This window comes from Vanacampus margaritifer, chromosome 14 (assembly GCF_051991255.1).
Source record: "Vanacampus margaritifer isolate UIUO_Vmar chromosome 14, RoL_Vmar_1.0, whole genome shotgun sequence".
In the NCBI taxonomy this organism is placed as follows: Eukaryota; Metazoa; Chordata; class Actinopteri; order Syngnathiformes; family Syngnathidae; genus Vanacampus; species Vanacampus margaritifer.
The window spans coordinates 17,697,854-17,719,472 of record NC_135445.1 but is presented as its reverse complement, the minus strand read 5'-3'; the positions used below and the strand labels follow the sequence as shown (position 1 = coordinate 17,719,472).

The 21,619-nt window shown below is 38.1% G+C and overlaps 1 protein-coding gene across 2 annotated transcripts; it reads right to left on the bottom strand.

Annotated features, from left to right (window-relative positions):
* Positions 1-165: 165 nt before the first annotated feature.
* On the bottom strand, positions 166-19,759 carry lrsam1 (leucine rich repeat and sterile alpha motif containing 1). 2 transcript variants are annotated; one of them, XM_077585827.1, is made up of 25 exons: positions 19,469-19,759; positions 18,490-18,671; positions 17,935-17,991; positions 16,878-16,922; positions 16,674-16,751; positions 16,205-16,273; positions 16,032-16,116; positions 15,823-15,944; positions 15,603-15,693; positions 14,599-14,708; positions 14,259-14,288; positions 13,727-13,849; positions 12,940-13,079; positions 11,307-11,351; positions 11,030-11,100; positions 9,351-9,450; positions 9,162-9,249; positions 7,994-8,068; positions 7,421-7,501; positions 6,798-6,893; positions 4,084-4,182; positions 3,875-4,006; positions 3,297-3,363; positions 2,179-2,378; positions 166-2,085 (listed from the first exon to the last, which is right to left on the bottom strand). In XM_077585827.1, the coding sequence occupies exons 2-25, from the start codon at positions 18,559-18,561 to the stop codon at positions 1,963-1,965; spliced, it is 2,199 nt and encodes a 732-aa protein (XP_077441953.1). In that variant the 5' UTR covers positions 18,562-18,671; positions 19,469-19,759; the 3' UTR covers positions 166-1,962. The 2 variants fall into 2 exon arrangements, with proteins under 2 accessions (XP_077441953.1, XP_077441952.1); XM_077585826.1 differs by lacking the exon at positions 19,469-19,759 and having other exon boundaries at positions 17,935-18,641.
* Between the last annotated feature and the right edge of the window lie 1,860 nt (positions 19,760-21,619).

Below are 21,619 nucleotides of genomic sequence, written 5' to 3'. Positions count from 1 at the left end.
TCAATGCTCTTGAAAAAGAATCGGAATGGATTACACTCACCTTGAAATATATTTTGAAAATAATTTGATATGCGAAGAGTGCTTATTTATTTATTTTTACACACTTAGTGGGACATCATAAAAGCAGGTTATTACGCCACCCACATAAATAAGAAAACAAGGAGCCATCGTTGATATTTTATTTGTGATAATTAATTTCCAAATGTAGTTTATTACCATATACTTTAGTTACACAACAGCAGCAACATCAATATATACATCGATTATACGCAGAGTAAAATAAAGTGGTATACATTTTATATGTACATTATATTTTGACATATGTGAACAGTATGTAAGAGCACTTAAAGAGAATTTAACAGTTAGTGATGGCTGCATAACAGGATTTGTTCATCCATAATAGTGCATCACACATACCATACAATCCGAAGAGAAGCGACAAATGTCCAAAATATACGGATAAGGCTGGAGGGCCATGCCGGATAAACTTATATGAAGTCCTTACGCCTTTACGGGACTCTACACAACATCAGTTTAACCACTAGTTGGTTGGTTCACTATTTACGTTGAGTGTTGTTTTACAAGAATGCATACACTAAAGCACTACACACCAGCAAGCATAACTACTCTTTTAAGGTGCTTTCAGAATTTTTCCCTGCTCAGAATTTATTGAAAATAAAATAAATGCTAGGAATAACAAGTTGCAGCCACTGAGAGAGTCAGTGTCAGCAATGACACAAAAAATACAAGTAGAAATGTTGTTGAAATGTTTTCCCAAATTGAATAATAATAAACAAATAAGTGTATGAAAAACGATAACTATCTTTTACTTACTACATCATGTGGGGGGGGGGGGGGGGTAACACCCTCCCAAATTTTGTATATTCAACCAATTTAAGATATTCCCTTATACTGTATGAAAGCAATTCACAGTTGATGACAGCATTAGTGGCAACTAAAGGGCTCAGTTTCTTCCTTACAGGGGAACTGATCATTTCAAGCAAGCAATCATTTCAGCTGTTCCAAGTCGGAATCAAAACCCTGACCTTCCACATGCCAGTCATTTGATTTGACGACTGCACTACTCTGGATATAGCTGGATTCAGCTGTTCTCTCTACCTGTAATGTATTGTAGACATGTCCACAGTAAAATTGAGGCAATGAGGTGATTTGGTCACTCGGATCATAACAGGGAAGGCCATAATGTACAGCACCAATAACGAATCACAACATTACGACCACTTGCATATGATGCTCTTAAATACAAGGGCTGCATCAAATATTGTGCTATTACAGTTACTGTATATAATATTCAGTTCTGATGGAAAACCTCAAAGACGTATTAATTTACTCAAAGTGTGTTCATTATTGTGGTTGTAGTTTGCCATGGTGGTGTACTACAAATGAGAGCTGATATTTTGATGAATCAATTAATTAGTAAGTCATAAATATTAGGTACAGTTCTACACAACTGTATACTAGAACCACAATAATGGACACATTGTTATAACATTGAAGTGTAATGGATCAAAAGTGAACATAATGGTCTTTGTAAAAGTAAACATTCGATACATCTCTTTTATTGAATATTATATTATGCAAGTGGTCATAATGTTGTGGCTAGTCAGAAATAAGTGCATCCACATAAGCTTGGTATGTAGTTATTATTATGATTTATAGAAACAAAATGGTACTGTTTGGGAGCAAATATTGTTTTTAGAAAAAGGCACATATGCATTGTGTACAAAGGTAAAAAGTCAATTTAAACAATTATTAAATGAATTAGACATAAAATTAAAATATAACAATTTGCTCGATAATGCACTATAAACATTTTGGTTAATACAGGAAAGTGTCTCAGCATTTCGAAAACATACTCAAAGCGTGTCTATATGTGAACTCACAGCAGCAGCATTGTCATCATGCACATTCAATGAAAAAGTCACTAAGCCAAGTTTGCTTCTAAGTGTGGTAAAGGCGTATGCGCTGTGATATAGCGCCTCGACACAGAGGGCAGTTCTGCAGCGCGTCACTACAAACTTGACAACAGCAAACATGGCCACACGGCAGAAAGATGACTTGAGCCTGGAGAGGAGTACAGTAAAACATTCATTCATTAGAAAACGTGCAAAAGCTCGTCCAGCTTTTTATGACTATGCGACAAGATTTATTTTTTACCCCTGTCTCCATGCAGACCACACACTCAGAGCTTCCTGGTCCCTCCATTGGACTCGGGGCTGATGGCGTAATGGGGGTACCGGGAGTGAGAGGCGGGCTTGGGGTCAAGGTGCTGGAGGGGTTGGGAATTGATGGAAAGAAGGAGGCGGATGGCTCTGGAGGGGGAACTTCTTCACTCTGCTCCACCACCTTACATGCGCCTAGGAAAGGAGGCGGTATATATGCAAATATAACACAAACAAACTGGATCCACTGACAGTGTTGGTGCCTTAAAAGTACGAGACGTCAGACTAAAAGGGAATGTTCGATTTGGTTTTCTTTTCAACATCACAATCAAGTTTGACAAGGTCAAAAACCATAGAAATAAAGCAAAGTTATTTAGTTACAACTGTGTTCCTGTAAACACCTGCAAGTAGAATATTCTATTCAAATTCAAATTTCACTCTATTGGTCAATGTCTAGGAACAAATTGTGTGGTCACATAGGCCATATATGATATACTATGCAAAAAAACCAAACAAACAAACAAAAAATTGGAGAAACCAGATTTTCTGTCGTGCCTGTGAGGCGGCCAAGACGCCAGATCGTCAGTCTTTGATTATGTCACCATACACGAGGTAACAACGCTTGTTTCACAACTTATAATTCAAACAATCAGCCAACGACAGTGAATGCAACGTGTCTGTCGGGTCTAAATTGGGCTACAATCGTGTAGTCTGAGCTTGGCATTAAACAACACTGGTACAGTAAAAACAGTTTTTAATGACAATGCTTTTTTTTTTTTTAAAGCATGGTCTCTAATATTCCATTACTATCACTACGATCAATTGAGTTAGCGTGGATTTTAAACGTAGAAGGGCTAAAACATTCCGTATTTCATTTTCATACGGAACTGCACTAAAAAACTAACCACCAGAGGATGCTAGAACTGCACAAATAGAAATCAACCTGACATTTTAACAGATGTGCTACTTTTAATATTGTGACATGACAACAACGATGTTGTGGCAGTTTTAATATCGCGATATCAAGATATTGCCGTTATTGTTACAGCCTTACAAATCATTATGCTAAATATATAACACAAGGGTCATGTAAGGTGTGCGTGCGTGTTTTACCTTCAGGCTTACAATCTCGAGCCCAGTTCAGAAGAGATTTTTGGATGCCAATTTCAGCAATGCCAAGCTACAAACACAAGGTGGGAAATTAGAAACCAAGAGATGTGTTTTTCCTATAAAAAAGAAAATAAAACTAATTCTAACAAAAAAAGGAATGATGACTTGATGAAATGGCAGTTTGGACTGTTTGAACCCTTTACAGCCTAAATGGTATATGCATGGCTTGACAACTTTATTAGACCACCACACAATTGCAACGATACCATAGATGCCCAAAATTATTATTAAAACCCAAATCGTCAAATGTACACATGATCCTGCGAAACATAACTGACATGTCCATGCTAAAATTAAAATGTTCATTATTTTTATCTTTACAGTTCTTGTATATGGCATGAGCACATTTTTACAAGTTTAATGGAACTTCCTGCATCCAAGACAAAAAATAGAAAAAATACACTCACTGGAGTATTGCATAATTTGACAGTTCTTTTGCATGCAAGGTGAGGCAATTCTAGATGTTGAAACTTCATGCTACAAGAAATCAAACCTATTTCTAAACAGTGTTGTATACAGACCTTCTTTAGGTCGGATGAGTTCATGTGGCGAAGAGCCTCAGTAGTCACACGATGGTGAGCCATGATGGGCAAGTAATGCTGTGCTGACAGTTTGCACAGTAGATTTACTAACTCTTTTTCCACACCAGCTTCCTGTGATGGGAACACATCAGTAAAGATAATTTACAGATGCTTCAGCAAATCAGATGTGTTCTTGTGTGGCACAGTACCTGCATGCGTAGCGACAATGGCTTGGCATCCAGCAGTCTCTGGTACTGAATCATCCAGTAGTTCTGCTGGGTGGACTCCGACTTCTGCTCCATTTCCGCCTAGAAATCCAAAAATGATGAGTGCTGTCATGAAACCAGTTGACCTCAGAAGAACAATGGAGGAAGTATGAGTGTTGCGTATTGTCTTGCACTTAATTTCAATACAATTTGTTTCACCTCAACTCAACTGCAACGACAAACAGTCCCATAACAATCAAAGAACAGAAATATGACAATTCTTCTGCAATAGAACCTGCAAAGTCACGCGATCTGTTCCAGTCGATGGTTGACTTCAGGTTTTTTCCCAGCTTTTTTAAAAAACAAATAATGAAAATATTTGGTTCATTCTCGTAACATTTTAACATTTTTAATTCATCCAGCCATCCTCTCAATAAACTTGAATATCGGTGTCAATTCAAGTTATTTCATGTTCAATGCAAACATGGAACTCATATAGATTTAATGCACACAGATCAAAATATTGTTTTTAAATGATAATTTTGATACAGCCTACAGATAGCAAAAATCCAAATTCACCATCTCAAGGAAAAACGAATATTACATAAATTGATTAATGATTCTAATATGTTAGAAAAAAGTACTGACAATGGTGAGTGCCCCTAAGGTCCAAATGAGTAGCCTGTGAGCCGGTTGTAAGAATTCCTGGGCTGATAGCAATTAGACATTGCGATTTCCTAGGATTGTTGTAAAATGTGATAATTTCAGTGTAAATGCTTGCAAGGACCTATAAAAATAAAGTCAAGTCAAGTCCTCTTTATTTATATAACACTTTCAGATATTTATCTTTTTCCTACCTCGTTAAATCATTATTGATTTTTGGGGGGGAGAAATTATTAACATGACCAGTGTCTAACAAAAACCATAATTAAAGGTAATTTTAGCAAATTTGTCATTTCAATAGTACTGGTTGGCCTTCGCATTCATCAGTACCCAGGTAGCAGCTCTTAATTTGCTGATGATCCTTGGTGTGTGCAATATTCTGACATTCCGAAAATATAGCAGGTGTAACTCTGAAATAGTGCACAGCTTTATAGGAATCTAGTTTCCCTAATTTTGGTGTAATTCCAACCTTAAGGGTGTTCAAATTCAAAGATTGTTCTGGATCTTAAACAAACACAATTTAGAACTCTTCAAAAGATTTATACAGCATGTACAGTCTTCCATCGCTATAACGCGGTTCACTTTTCACGGTCTCGCTATTTCGTGGATTTATTTTTGTGCACTTTTGCATGCATACAAAAAAAAATACAGTATTTTTTTGCAGTACAGTATGTATGTATTTTATAAAATGTATGGTTTGAACATTGATAATGTTTAAACAAGAGAGAAATGTGAGAAGATGAAAATGCCTCAATGAGAAAAGTGTATAAACTGTGTGGTGAGGGGTTTTAGAGCCTTAAAGATTTATCATAAATGTAAAACACAAAGCTAACTACTTCGTGGATTTCATTTATTGTGAGTATTTTTTGGAACCTAACCCCAGCGGAAAACGAGGGAACACTGTACACATATTATCTCACTGTCCTGAGTGTGTACTTAGGCTACGTTCACACTGCAGGGCGTGATGCCCAATTGGGATTTTTTGTTAAATCCGATCTTTTTATGTACTCATTCACATTACAAAAACAAATGTGACTTCTAATGTGAACGCAACGCGCCCGTGATGTGACACACATGCGGAAATAGCACACATCGAGTGATGTGCAGACACACACACACACACACACACACACACGCACACACGCACACACACACGCACACACACACACACACACACACACACACACACACACACACACACACACAAAAACACGTGCCAGTGGCCAATATGACGACTTGTAATGTTCCACCTCCAGCGATTGGTGGACTGGTGGACTTGTTTCGCGGACGTGTTAGGAGTTTGATTCATGTCTTGTCTGCATAAATTATGCAAACTCAGCTGTACGAACGCCCCCTCCTGATTAGTGGACTGTTTTCACACTTGTTCCTGGTTGGTTGCTGTCCTTGGCATCCTTGAGTGTCAGTTTTGAATGTTGTGTTTACAAACAGCAACAGAAATCCATCTGACTTATTTTTTCCATCTCATGTAGCCAGAGTAGTGAGGTTCGAAGAGGTAATGAGGGGACACTCCTCGACCTCCTCATTTCAATGAGACGTCTACGGAAGTTGACGTTGCGTCATTGTCGTGCGTGATGAACCGTTTGCAGGGCTGAATTTCGCCACACGTTAACTTTATGCTTTATGTATCAAGTGTGATTAAATTAAAGACAATTAAAAAGTTAACACTGTTACTCAAAACAGCTTTGAGTATTCACAGGCGAATGTCAGCAATCTCCCTTGCAAGCACTCTCCTCTGCCCGTGCAGACCGCATATTAAGTTTTTGATGACGTATGAATCAGATGCGTCCGGAAGAGCGTTCACTGTGCAGACACATGGCATACATATCCAGTTTAAATCCACATACAAAAGAGGCCCAGGTCGGTTTTGAAAAAAATCGGAATTGTACTGTTCACACCATGAAAGAATCAGATGTGTCGTATATGGGCAAAAAAATCGGAATTGAGCTGCAGTGTGAACATAGCATACTGTAGTTGGTAAGAAATCAAACCACTGACTCATGAAAACAATGCAGCTAGCAGTTAAGTTTGCTCACCAGAACTTGCAGCAGTTCTTGCTCTCTCTGGTGCTTCTGTTTCAGTAGTTGCTGCAACAAATTGCCGAGAGCTGTGCGTTGGTCCACTAGAACTTCCTGCGTACACACACACACACACACACACACACACACACACACACACAAGATTGACAAGGTACAATTGACTGTGATTCAGCCATTCCTAATTTAAGCCAACATTTTACTAACTAAGGCCTAATAAATCAAAACAAAGTAAACTCAACTTTAAATAAGTCCTGGTATCAGCTCAATACAGATACTTGTCATTGGTACTCGCCCCTCCTTCTTTAGTGCTATTTAATATTGGTGAACCCACCTTGACAACTCATTAGCACCAACAGCCAGCCGGGTAACATTACTGTTTAGAATTGTTTGCTGTGCTTGGACAAACCTTACAGCAAAAGCAATGCTGCACATTTAATCATGTCAAAGAACATAAACAGCTGATTACTATGATTTTTTTTTTATTCATTCATGCTATGCTGTATTGTAACCAAGGTAGCAAACCATGGAATAAAATAAAATTACACAATAGTCAAAAGAAAAAGAAAACAAAAAATAAATGAGTGTGGGCAAATTAAAATGGGGGTGGGGGTGACACCTACCTGCAGGGTCTCAGCATCCAGATTGCGTCTTTTAACTTCAAGTTTTGTCAGCTGCATTAATTCACCCTCAATTAGCTTGATCTGGAACAGGGAAAAAGCAACATGAAACTAGCAGGGAGAAGCAGCATGCTGTGGACTGCAAAGGTTAGGATGAACAACCATGATGATTTCATGAAATGTGTTTTTAAGCTACAAGTGTTGATTGATGTATTAAATAACTTATAAGGACTACTGGAGGCTCTTGTGCCTTTTTTTTATGGCAAATCCTCTAAATGGTCATCAAACTTTGGCACCATGCTGTTTACTGATTAGATGACATCGACAACGCACATAGTTTAGAGGGAACATTGGCTGAGGCCTCCTTAAAGGCGATCTACTTCTCAGAAGAATAATGATAAACAATGGTTCTAATTAAAGCTTCAAGCACTGTAGAAAAGCTTTTTGCTCCCAACACCCCACATGTTGAGAGGTATGCAATTGGTAAAGTTTGCTGGTATAATAACTAATAATAGATAAGAACCAAGGACAGGTTTGTTGACCCTCACACCACCCATCACATCTCTCCATACAGACCTGGTTGCGGATATAACCGTGGACAGAATCTTTCTGCAACTGCAGTGCTTGGAACGCTGCTTTCTGCATCTCCTCCTACAAAGGGTCCAAACAGAAGTCATGAGTGTTCACCGAGCTTCAGAGGGTATTTTCTGTTTCAATTAAATGATGGATTATGCCAGTGGTTCGCAACCCTAAGTGGTAAGTACACCCTAACCAGCCCAAAGGATTTTTCGTTGAAAAACAGGAAAGACTTAATGATAAAATAACAATAATAATAATGCATTCGATTTATATAACACTTTTTTGGACACTCAAAGACGCTTCACAGTGGTTGCATTATTCATGCGCTCACACATTCACACTGTGGTGGAGGTAAGCTACTTAAGTAACCACGGCTGCCCTGGGGCAGGCTGACGGGAGCGTGCCACCACCAAACATTCACACCTTCCATACACCAGTGTGAGTAGCACTGGAGGCAATGTGTGTGAAGTGCCTTGTCCAAGGACACAACGACACATGGCTTGGGGAGAGCGGGGATCGAACAGCCAACCTTCTGGTTACCGAGCGGCCAGCTCTACACCCTGAGCCACGGCCTCCACAAAAATAGTGTTGTGCCATCATTGTCTGCTTTATCAAACTTTGGATCTTCATCTGTTTAGTGGTCTCTCAACCTTTTTTTTGGAAATAAAGAGAGATAACTAAAATATATATATATAGGAATAATTCTAAACAATTTATACATTTGTGTACAGTGTACATTAACATTATCGCCACTAACTAACTTCCTTGCTTCCTATGCAGTCATAGGAAAGATCTGTTCTCAAAAATAAATCACTAACTTAATTTTAAAACAAAGTTTTTAAATGACTGACAGGTGATAGTTGGCATATAACAGGTTGGGTCAAACCATTCTGTAATCGGGAGAATCCGGTCTTTTAGGACAATGTAATTGAATAGCCCACTGAATATAACATTCATTTTAAGAACTTATATTTTTCTGAAATATTTACATAATTTAATAATTATTTTTAAAGGATTTTTGCATGGATGCTACTTTGGAAATTTATTTTAAAATCTCACGTACCCCATGGAGTGCCTTCACGTACTCCAAGGGGTACATGTGCATCACTGGACTATGCTATCGATTATAATATAAAGAACTGTTATCTGGTCACTGAAGACATACCTCTTGTAAAATGTGGGCAATGGCTTTAGATTTGTCCAAAACTTGAATGGATAGCATCTTATCAAACTTTTTCTCCAGATTCTCCATACTGTTACACAACAAGTAGAAAAGAACATCAACCATCATACCACTTTGATTGATCAATTAAGACACACTGCAATATCATTTATGTCTGTGTGCATTTGAAACCTTTGGTAGGCCTCAGACACCAAGCTCTTCCTACGATAGTCACTTGCTTCTTGGAGGAGGCTCACAGCACAGCTGTCTGACAGCATCTTCTGCATGGCCGCTACAAATGATACAGAGGAAAGAGAGAAAATGATTTTTAAAATGAAATAAAATGTGGCATTCTTAAGAGGGAAGAGTGGGAAATTAAAAATACAACAGCAGCAGCAATTTGGGAAGAATGGGCATCATTCATTAATGTAGTTACATTTTGTTCTGAGGTCATTATCACCCTTTGATTCCAATAATTTGCTGTTGTGTTGGAAAATCCAAAAGCCATTTACTAGCCTTCTTTCATGTAGACAGTGTGGGTTAAATTCCTGGCTAGTCCTTTAATACTCAGCCACTGGTGGTCCCATGTCCGGATAAAAAAAAAAAAAAGATTTGAAAGCGGCCCGAATGCAAACGTTAATGAAGTACGTTTGTTGGAGATCGAAATGCCGGTTGGCTCAGCGCAAATGATTTTTTTTAACTTATTTTGTTTTGTTTTGTTTTTTTTCTGGCTTGAAGCAGCGCCGGCTCGGATTTAGGAGCGGAAACCTTGATGGGAGTTTTCTAAATCAATCAATCTACATGGGTGTTGTGGACTTGGAGAAGGCGTTCAACCGTGTCCTTTAGGGAGCTCTGTGAAGGGATTTTCATTCCTACCCTCATCTATGGTCATGAACAAGATCCCAGATGCGTGATGAGTTTCCTCTGCAGAGCATCCGGGCTCTCCCTTAGAGATAGGGTGAGAAGTTCGGTCATCCGGGAGAGACTCACAACTCTATTATTACTACTATTACTACTATTGAGAGGAGACAGATGAAGTGGCTCGGGCATCTGGTTAGGATGCTTCCTAGACACCTCCCTGGTGAGGTGTTCTAGGCAAGTCTCAGAGAGAAAACCAGGACACACTGGAGAGACTATATCTCCCGGTTGGTCTGGGAATGCCGTGGGATACCCTTAGATGAGCTGGATGAAGTGGCTGGGGAGAGGGACGTTTGGGCTTCTCTGTTAAAGCTACTGCCCCCTACGACGCGACCCCGGATAAGCTGAAATAAAAGAATGGATGGATGGATGGAACAGCTTCACACATCCTGCTCTGAATGCAATTTACCCTCAGCTTAATTTAAAAGCTTTGTGTAACAATGTAATATGACTGCAACAAATAGGGTATAAATGCCACAGAGAAGGCGTGACTTCCAACATCCTGGTTTTCACACATCGGCTTTGTTTCCGTTTCCTGTGGGCCGCGTCCCAGTTCTTGCGCTTCCGCCTTTGTGCCCCTCGGTTGCGCGTTCCTGTCGACGGGTGCGAGTGTGTGGTGTGTCTGTCTCAGTTGTCCGAAGCATTTCAGAGAGTTGAGATGCAGGGGTGGGGTGCAGGTGTTGGAACGCGGCCATCAGTGGGCGGAAACAACGCTGATGTGTGAAACCCGGAAGTCCGTGGCATCTACCCCATTAGAGGTACGATGTTTACTGCTTAACTGGAAAGGTATGTGTTTGCTTAATTGTAGGGATCCCATGGAAAGCTAGATCGTCAAATGTAACAAAGGTTCGTATTGTTTTCTAACAAGTACAGTTATACTATACTGTTATTCATTAATTTGTCTTACATGTTTCTGCAAACTACTATTAATTGGACTGTAAAACGCTACATACCAGCCACCTCTCTCTTTTTCAAAGAGTTAGCTTCTTCCTGTGTGATGGCAGTCAGATGTTCCATACGGATCCTGCCATAGAAACAAGCAATCAGTGAAATATATCGACTGATTTGATTCATACAGCCAAAAGGTGGTAACATATTCATTAAATATATGGGGAAAATGAATGCATTACAATGCTTGAATTTGACAAAGACAGTCCTTTTTAAATTCTTAGTACCCAAGAGGATTACACATTTTGCTGCATCAGATTTGAATGATTATCTTACACTCACCGATCTTCCTCCATGGCTTGGAGAAACTCTGCACTCTTTTTCTGCCTGCAGAGGTCAAAGCAAAGTCGTTCATTGATCAAGTGGGAAGTGAAACAAGCAGCTTCCCTGTGAAACACATCCTACAAACCCAATTCCCAAACAGTTGGGACTCTACAAATTGTGAATAAAAATTTAATGCAATTATGTGGAAGTGCCAAATTTTAATATTTTATTCAAAATAGAACATAGAGAACAGGTCAAAAGTTTAAAATAAGAAAATGTATAATTTTAAGGGGAAATTATGTTGATTTGAAATTCCATGGTGTCAACAAATCTCAAAAAAGTTGAGGCATCCCCTCTTCTTCTTACAACAGTCTGCAAACGTCTGGGGATCAAGGAGACAAGTTTCTCAAGTTTATAAATAGGAATGCTGTCCCATTCTTATCTAACACGCGTCTATCTAACTGTTCAACTGTCTTGGGCTTTCTTTGTTGCACCTTCCCCTTTATGATGCGCCAAGTGTGCTCTATGAGTGAAAGAAGTGGACTGCAGGCTGGCCATTTTAATACCCGACCGGATCCTTTTCCTACACAGCCATGATGTAATTGGTGCTGCATGTGGTCTGGCATTATCGTGTTGAGAAATGCAAGATCTTCTCTGAAAGTGATGATGCCTGGATGGGAGCATATGTTGTTCTCCAATCTGAATATACCTTTTTGCATCGATGATGCCTTTCCAGATGTGGAAGCTGCCCATGCCACACGCACAACTTGGGTTGTCTTTGTCCTCTTTAGTCAGTATGATATAGCGCCCCAGTTTCCCACAAAGAACTTCGAATTGTGATTCGTCTGACTACAAAACAGGTTTCCACTTTGCCACATTCCATTTTAAATAACCCCTGGCCCAGAGAAACGCCTGCGCTTCTTCTTTGTACTGTAGAGTTTCATCTGGCAACAGCGGTTGGCACGGTGGATTGTGTTCACCCACAATGTTTTCTGAAAGTATTGCTGAGCCCTTTCTGTGATTTCCCTTACAGTAAGCGTTCCAGTTTGCGGTGCAGTGCCGTTTAAGGGCCTGAAGATCATGGGCATCCAGTATGATTTTTCGGCCTTGACCCTTACACACAGAGATTGTTCCAGATTCACTGAATCTTTGGATGTTATGCACTGTAGATGATGATTACTTCAACCTTTTTGCAATTTTTCGCTGGTAAACACCTTTCTCATATTTCTCCACTATCTTTCTGCGCAACATTGGAGGAATTGGTGATTCTCTACCCATCTTTGCTTCTGAGAGACACTGCCATTCCGAGAAGCTCTTTTTATTCTCCAATCAAGTTGCTAATGGACCTCATTAGTGGTAACTAGTCTTCCAGCTGTTTTTTTCATAAGTGCAATTGACTTTTCCAGCCTCTTATTGCTACCCGTCCCAACTTTTTTTTTTTTAATTTGTTGGCACCATGAAATTTACAATCAACATATTTTTCCCTTAAAATTATACATTTTCTCAGTTTAAACTTTTAACCTGTCATCTTTGTTCTATTCTGAACAAAATATTGAAATTTGGCACTTCCACATAATTGCATTCAGTTTTTATTCACAATTTGTATAGTGTCCCAACTTTTTTGGCATTGGGTTTGTACATGTAACGGTACCTGTTGTTATCCAACAGCATGTTGCTGATGCGACTGCTGATGTTGTCTTCAGCATGCCTCACTTTTTCTAACAACAGCAACCTCTCAGACTCCTGCGCTCGCTGCTGCTGGGTGACACCCTGCTCCAGACGCTCCTGCTCCTAAACATCAGTGCAAAGGTGAGCAGTTAAAGGGGAAGTCAACCTCAAACATTTCTTGACAATACAATATTATATATGTGACTTCATTAGTCTAACCATGACATTCTAATTAATATTACATTTGTGGAATATGGGTTATGAAGCAAAATCCAGACATTTTTATCCATCTCAGGGGGCGGCCATTTTGCCACTTGCTGTCGACTAAACATGACATCACAGTTACTCAGGGCTCAGGCAATGACCAATCACAGCTCACGTGTTTCCTGAAGCTGAGCTGTGACTGGTTGTTACATGAGACCTGTGCAACTGTGATGTCATTTTCACTCGACAGCAAGTGGCAAAATGGCCGCCTTCTGAGATGGATTAAAAACGGCTGGATTTTGCTGCTTAACTCATATTGCACTAATGCAATATTATCCAGAATACTGTATTCAGACTAGTGTGGCTGCATAGAACATATTATTGTCAAGAAAGTTTTTTGGGGTTGATTTCCCCCTTAACTTATGATTTGACTACTTTTATATTTCAAAGGTGATCCAGAGTCAAAAACAAATGTTGACCAGTCATAAAATGTTCCTAATGTGTAGAGAGAGAGAAAAAATGTTGAATGACTGCACTCACTACAATAAGATTTAAGAACAGCTTACCTGACGAACTGAGTTGAGGATGTTGACTTTACGAGAGGTGTTCATGAGTAGAAGCTGGGTGTGCTCGTTTTGTTGCCCCTCTCGGTGTCGCTCGAAGGCTAGTTTTTCTTCCTGCTTCTGAATCTGACAAAAAGGGATAATGAATATTTATTTTACTGATGCAAACGTTATATTTTCTCGTTCACCATTTTCAACAGTCTTCCATAATGTTTGAGCTTTATTTAGTTTTTTTGTTTTCTTTTGTTTTGTAATATGAAACGGCTTTTGAAAAAGGTGGAAAGTTTGCAATGTTGTGAGCAGAACGAAACAAAAGCTGTGTAAACAGTGACGACAATAATGCATCTGCGTGATGGCAGACGAGTATTGAAAATGGTCTGGTAGGAAACGAAAATAGGAACAGTATTAAACTAAAATAGAATGAATGTTTGTAGTAGAATTAAAGTGTAGGGTTACTCCATGAACTGCTACTTCATTATACTTCAGTGAGCAAAAAACTTTAAATGAAACCCCATTTTTGAAGTTGAAGACATACCTTCCTCTTCTGATAGTCACTGAATTTACTCTGCAACAAAAAGTGAAAAAACATTTAATATGCCAAGTGATTGAGATATACGAGTACATACATATAAACCTTTACAATACAGTAGAGCAGAGGTGGGCAATCTCGGTCCTCGAGGGCCGGAGTCCTGCAGGTTTTGTAGGTTTCTCACTTCCAACACAAGCTGATTCCAATCAACAGGATCGTTATCAGGCTTATGCAGAGCTTGCTGATGAGCTGATCATATATCAGCTGTGTTGGAGAAGGGCAACACGCAAAACCTGCAGGACTGCGGCCCTCGATGCCCACCTCTGCAGTAGAGGGAGCCATCTACCTGCCAGGCATCATCCAAGGCATCCACACAGTCAGAGTTTTGTTTGCCACCGTCACTTTCCAGCACAGGCAGGAGATACTGGGATGGTGGGCAGTACTCCTCTCCCAGCTCTGTGGGAAAAAAACACTGATTTGTATTCAAAACTACAGTGAAACCTCTTAAGATGAACCCCTGAATTCAGAAGTTGTAAATCGACCAAAATTTTCGAAAAATTACAATAAACATTTTTTTTTTATCTGTGCTTCTTATTTTAAGAAGCACATTTTTATTGACTAAGATAAGTTAAAAGTTGACTAAATATCGTTAATTTCTAATTGAAAGACAATAAATGTAAAAAAGTGTGAGGTACATCTGCCAGATAACATTTTTGCACATTGTGATCACATTTTGAGGTTTTAAAGTGATACACAAAGTGGTTAAACGACTTTTATATTTGAATGACCATTATAAGTCTTAAGATATCACATGCCTGCAATACCAAAGGTATTAAAATGGCAACAATTTAATCCAAGCACAGATCATTTTGAGTTCCGCAACTTTTCTGTGGGGAAAAACTGTTTCAAAAGCCATACAATTTAGAGGTTTATATAAGGTCACGGTTTACAGTGTACAATCTTTGAGAATCCACAATTTTATGCCAAATAAATAAGTCAACTCATTGTTTATGGGTTTTAATCCTCTGACCTATAAATTACTTTAGGCTAGGCCAGAAAGGTAATGCACACAGCATTTAGAGACAATTATGTTTACTGTACTGACAAATGAACAAAACTTAACTGAACTCCTAAGTACATGATACCTCAGAGAAACCATGTTAGCATGTAACACAGACCCAATATAAACACTAACAGAATATAATTCTACTATTCTCTGTGTCATCCTGTTACTATCCTCTGAAGTAAAATCTAAAAAATAATAATATATTGGACGAGTGGTACTAAGAGAAAAAGACAAGGAGTATGTGTAGTAATGAAATATTTTGTGGTTATTAAATACATCCTCACCAGAGCACAGGAAGTGCTGGATGCTCGCTGTACCTTCCACACACACAGATGCAGGCGGATAAGTCATTGTGGCTGCATCTAGGATGAGGTTCTGTCACAGCACATGTATACACATAGCAAACACACGCACATTTGCACGCGCACAAACACACACACAAAAATGTTTGTTTGTTTGTTTTTACATTATAGTGTGAACTGAATTTCCAAGGTGAACACGTACCTCTAGTGTGCGGATGTAAGCAAAGGTTTTGGGAATCTGGATGATGAGGTTATCACTCACATCCAGAGTGCGTAAACTGCACAGAGAGCTAATTGTCGGTGGGAGTTCACTGAGACAGTTTCCTGAGACGATGGGGAAAATACCACATTAAACTCAAAGTGACGTGAAAATGAAATCAAAAACTCACAAAAACTTAGTAAGAATTTGACCTTTCAAATTGAGCGTCTGCAGGAGCTTTAGATCCCCAATGGATTCTGGAAGGCCCTTTAAACGATTCTTTTCCACATTCAAAATCTAATAATACACAAATGGCAACATAAGAAAATGAGTAACATTCATTAACCAAGTAATGTTTACTTTCAAGAGTTCAGAATAGCTCAACCTGGAGAGACGTCAGCTTTCCGATGTCTTCTGGGAGTGAATTAAGCTTATTATCATGCAAATCCAAAACCTTGATTGGAATAGAGAGAGGAGAAATATTTTGCTTGGTCAAGAAACTTTAAAGAGAAATTCATTTTATCATTTCATTAGTTACTTTATTTAATAAAAACACAACACATGATTCAAATTTTTTTTTATGGTTTCTTTTGCCAATTTCAAGTTACTTCAGTGACCATATGGATTTTTCTTTCATAAACAGAGGGGTACCAACAACTTGGTCCATGTGTTTTTGTCTTAATGATTACAACAATCCCTCTTTCTGCGGAATGTATTTCAGTGTGTCAGACTCATTATATCCTATCCGAAAGGAATGTTCAGAGCAATAAACACAAAAGTGCGAGAGTATTTTTGTTAAATGCTATAACACAATTTAAACAAGCATTATTATTTGTGTAACCAAGTGATTATACCTTTAGCGTACTAAGAGAGATTATGTCACTTGCTTTGGGAAGCAGTGACTTCAGCTCATTGTTGTGTAGGATGAGTACCTATGGAAGACCAAAACAAAAAATGTCTGTTCAGGTTATATTCAATAGTTAAATATTTGTGAGACACACAGAAAACACATTTTATGTATTCATTCTATTATTTTCAGCTCTTTATTATATTCTTACCTTCTTCTGGAGAACTTTGCAAATCGAAAAGACACTCGAAGGAACCTGTGAAAATATTCAATGCAACCACTTGTAATGTATTACAAAACACAGGTCCTAATAATACCTTTTCTTTTCATTACAGGAAATATTACAGTTCAGTTGGAAAACTTTGTTGGACACTGGGTTAGTGTAGTGGACCCCCAAATACTCACAGTTCAGAACCCACAGATTCACATATTTGGGGATTTATTTTTATTTCTAAATATTTGGGGGTGGTGGGTTCAATTTTTAAGTGACTATCATCTTAGAAATTTAATAAAAGGGCCAAAAACCTCTATCGCTCAGTGTATTACCAATCAGTGGGTTAGAATAATGCTAAATTTAAAGATTATACTGTGAGACAATGCAACACTGACTGCACAACTTCTACTACTTTTAATCCATGTGGAAATCTAGAATTTTTAGATTTGACATATCACTATTGATATAAAGCCCATCCAAATGTAACTGCTTTTTGACTTCTTTAGAATTATTAGTAACAATCAGTAGTAGAAATAACTATGTACCTGTAATAGTTACATTATGAACAATGTTCCCATCAATGGTCACTTCATTTAAGTCTATTATGAATACATGATGTATCCAGGGAGGCTTGCATTGGTAAAATTCCGTGGAATATAATCTTGGCCATTATCAACATATCACTTAAGAGCCTCATTTGCAATTGTGGTACCGGTTCTGCGCCCAGCAGCATAAAGTAAATGCACTTATGTCCTTTGCACATGTAACTTGGTGTACAGGCACAGCAACTCCAATAACAATTATAACTGGTGCCAGGACAGGACAGGACAATTTTTGCTGGTGACAACAATGAGTATTGCTGATCAACTTGTTGTTCACCACCATCACTTGTTGGTCACCATCATCAGAGCAAAGAAGTCATAAAAGGATGTTAAGACTGTCAGGCGTATGTTCTTCCACATAGTGATAAACTATCCGGACATCTTTGGCAAAAGGTTGCAGAGGAAAATTGGGGGATCAAATTGAACACAGAATGAACGCTAAACATTCTCACCTCTGACAGCTCGCAAGATGAGATGTCCAGGATGTCATCAGCACCTGCTTCCCTTGACTGAAGAATAGCAGTTAGCAAGTTTCTCATGCATTTCAACATTGTTTTTTTCATGTAAAAATAACATTGTGTAAACATACCACACTTTGACACTGTACACGAATAAGGAAATTGTCAATACAGTTAAGTATTTTGTCAATGACAAGATTTTGCCTTAATATGCTACCACAACTTAATAACAAGTAGAAAAAAATGTTTGGTTACGGTCAATGAATCAGAATTCAAATATGTCCTAACCTCTTGAAATTGAGGTACTGACCATAAAATGGTTCTAAAGCAGCATTAAGATCAATTTTCATGAAGAATCTTCGATGTTTACTCTTCCATCCCATGTTGATGGTTCTATTTCAAACCAAATGGCTGCCCATTGTTGTATGTAACTGTAAAATCATAAAATATAAGTAATTGTCTGGGTCTAACTAACAGAGAGTATGTAATTTCATACATACTCTTAATTGCTGATAAACACTCATACACTCTAATCAACATGTTTTATACCCGACACAGCTGATATTCAAGTCTCTTCTGGGAGTCATCGCTGGGTTTCTTCTTTCTGAAGAACAGAGGCATCTTGTATCCTGCCTGTCAGTCAGGCCTACTGGGTTTCACAGAGTCCACTGCAATAAGAGCCACTCACTTAAAAGGCTGATGGGGAACGCACTCAAGACTCTTCCTGTACTCTAAAAAGAAGAGACAATGTACATTGGTTCTTGTACTTCAGAGTAAAAAAAAATGGTTGACTCCAGTCATCATGGCACAAGGAAAGGCAAATCTGATTCGATTATTCCAACAAACCTAAAATATATATTCATATTTATCATTGTCAGTACCATCATGTTTGTTTGTACATTGATTCCGGTCCTTAAATTTACATTTCAATTTATATATACATGTATATCATATTTTTTCTACATTTCTCACTGAAATACTGTTCCTATTGCACAAATTTGACAATGGAAGGGTGTGTCTGTACTGGAGATGAGCGCACATGGTGTTGTAAGCATCAACAAACAGCATCGTTGACTGCTATGTGGAATCATGTTTGTGGATACTTAAATTACATTAACCGGAATTAATAGATAACACTGTACAAATCATTTTCAATGCATTTCTGGAGGGGAGGGTGGGATAGAGACTGGAAGCAGACTGCGTATTGCGTACATTTAGTTAAAGGTCAGAGCGCCGTCTGCGATGTGAAGTGGGCGGGTTATTTACGGAAGCTAGCAAAGCAAATTCCCGTAAGGTCTGGAGATAAATTATTAAATAATAAATACACTATAGTTAATTTAGTCACAATTAAAGCAAATGCGTGAACGTCACTATATATTCTCTCCCATTAACTTGGTTACTTAGCATCAGGGATATAAAGGCATACTGTATTTACCTTATGATGATGTTCGTTAGCAAACACAGCTACCCTCAAACTATTGCGGAAAAACAAGCATGGAACTAAAGTCGAATTATGTTTTATACTCACATAGTATGTTCCCACTATTGCCGGTAGATGTTTCTTGAATTAAAATAGAGATTGTTGTCTTGTTATCAGTTTGCATCAACCAACATTTGAACGACCCAATTGACAAAAAACGATCGACCGCTGACGAGTTCTTGGGCATTATTCGCCTACTTCACAAAATCGAATAAATACATTCTAGTCATTAACACCAGTTCCTCAATAATCCCTTGATAAATTCCTCTTGGTCCTGACAGTAAAATGTTACTGTTGGAAAAAAACACTCGGACCTGATACTTTTTCGTCTCAAATTTTGGTAGACCATACTTCAGAATGTCACGTTGCTGCCGACTGCTGGTCAGAATGTGTGCCAGACACAATTGTTCACCGTTTTCCCATTTCATTACCAAAATACTCTTCCCCAGTTGTAATATCTGCATTTCACAAACCGATTGCAGACGTCTCAGACGAATTTAATTTAAACATAGTTGAAATTGTTGAGTTTGTGCCGTATTTATTGCCCTATCTGGTTGGACTGGATGCAACAGTTAAAACATTGCATATTTTAAATTACGACTATCTATAGTCTTAAATATACTTATAACTTCAAATGTGGCGCTCTGAAATATTTTTCATTCTACTGCCTCGACTAAATCCCAAAGGCACATATTACCTTTGCAGTCATTAAACTGCATTAGCTCAAACTTGTCAATAGTGCACTGTGGGATAGTTAGAGTACTATCAATTATTAGCTCTGTTTTTAAACACAACACTTTTTCAAACTCTAAAATGTCGAACACAATCATTTGCAAGAAGCCCTGATTAATTACGTGTGTCGTGTCCCAAGACCTCAATTCAGTGGATCTGTCTTGTAGCTCACTATCCACTAGATGTCCCCCTCTACTTGTATTTAACCACAATCGATGTTTGTTGTCCCTTGAATGCTTTATTATGGGTCGATTTTGGCACATGTAGCTCACAAAGTTAACTCAACATCAGCAGATCATTAAAGTATAATAATAATAATAATAATAATAATAATAATAATAATAATAATAATAATAATAATAATAATAATAATAATTAACTCAACAACTAAACTCAATAAAGTAAACTCAACATCAGATCCAAATTATTATCATTTTAAATAAATGTTGACAAAACTGACGGACAATCCATTCGACTTCTGTTGGTTGAGTCTGGACTCTGGACTCAATCGTTCAACTGATTCACCAGTGGAAAACTCAAAATAGAAGCTGATAGTAACAGCATAAAAACAAAGCAGAGGAGGCTAAATTACTCAATCTCTGTTCTACTATTACTACAAGTACAGATGTGAGGGGAAAACATACTCTGATAATAGAAGCACATGTTAGATTAGTACTCATCTGTAGGCCTATTTCAATAATTGAAAAATATAGACTGATACTCTGAAACGTAGGCCTACTTAAAGTCACTACTGTAGTTTTAATAACAGGCCCAAATAAAAAAAACACACACAACAGTTTCCCTCTTTTACTAACTTTGCCAACATATTGAACTGACCGAGTAATAAAAAATAGTTAATGATAACAACAATATAAAAATACACTGTACTTAGTGTATTGTAGTTTTTTCTGATTAAACAATGTGTAGGCCACAAATAAATATTAGAGCCAACAGCAAACTCCTCTTATAAAGGTAATGGTTGGGGAATATCTTGCTTCTCCAAATCTGCTTCAAACTTAATTAATGCTGTCTGGTTCACGTTCAACACGTTCATTTCACTGCTGTCCCTGTTTATTTCCACCTCACTGAAATCGCTTGGTTGAAAAAGTAAGCATATTTACTGTATTTCAATAAAGAGTAGAAAGTCTAGCGCACAGTAGGCTAACTGTACATATGTTTGGAATATAAGTCACAAGTTGTCAGTAAAATAAATGCTTGAGTAAAGTACGGACACCTGAAGTTTTTGTAAGTAGTTACGTCCCACCGCTTTACCAGTGGAAGGGCATGCTCATGCAATTTATCCCGCAATTTCATGTTGTTTGCAAGCAGAGCATTATAATTAACAAAAAAAATGCAAAAATGCAAACACGGAACACCACGTTCGCTTTGTTGAAGAAACATTTGAATGAAATAATGACGGTATTTCATTTCGATTGACAAAAGCTACGCCCCTTTTTCGACGTCTGG

Bases quoted from the DNA above. Each gene is read 5' to 3' on its own strand.
- lrsam1 (XM_077585826.1), bottom strand. From the start codon at position 18,069: ATGTTTACACAATGTTATTTTTACATGAAAAAAACAATGTTGAAATGC. The intron at 11,101-11,306 runs GTGAGTGTAAGA...TTTCTATGGCAG, and splicing joins CAAGCCATGGAGGAAGATCG to GATCCGTATGGAACATCTGA. The intron at 8,069-9,161 runs GTATGTCTTCAG...GACCCTTTGTAG, and splicing joins TTGCCCACATTTTACAAGAG to GAGGAGATGCAGAAAGCAGC.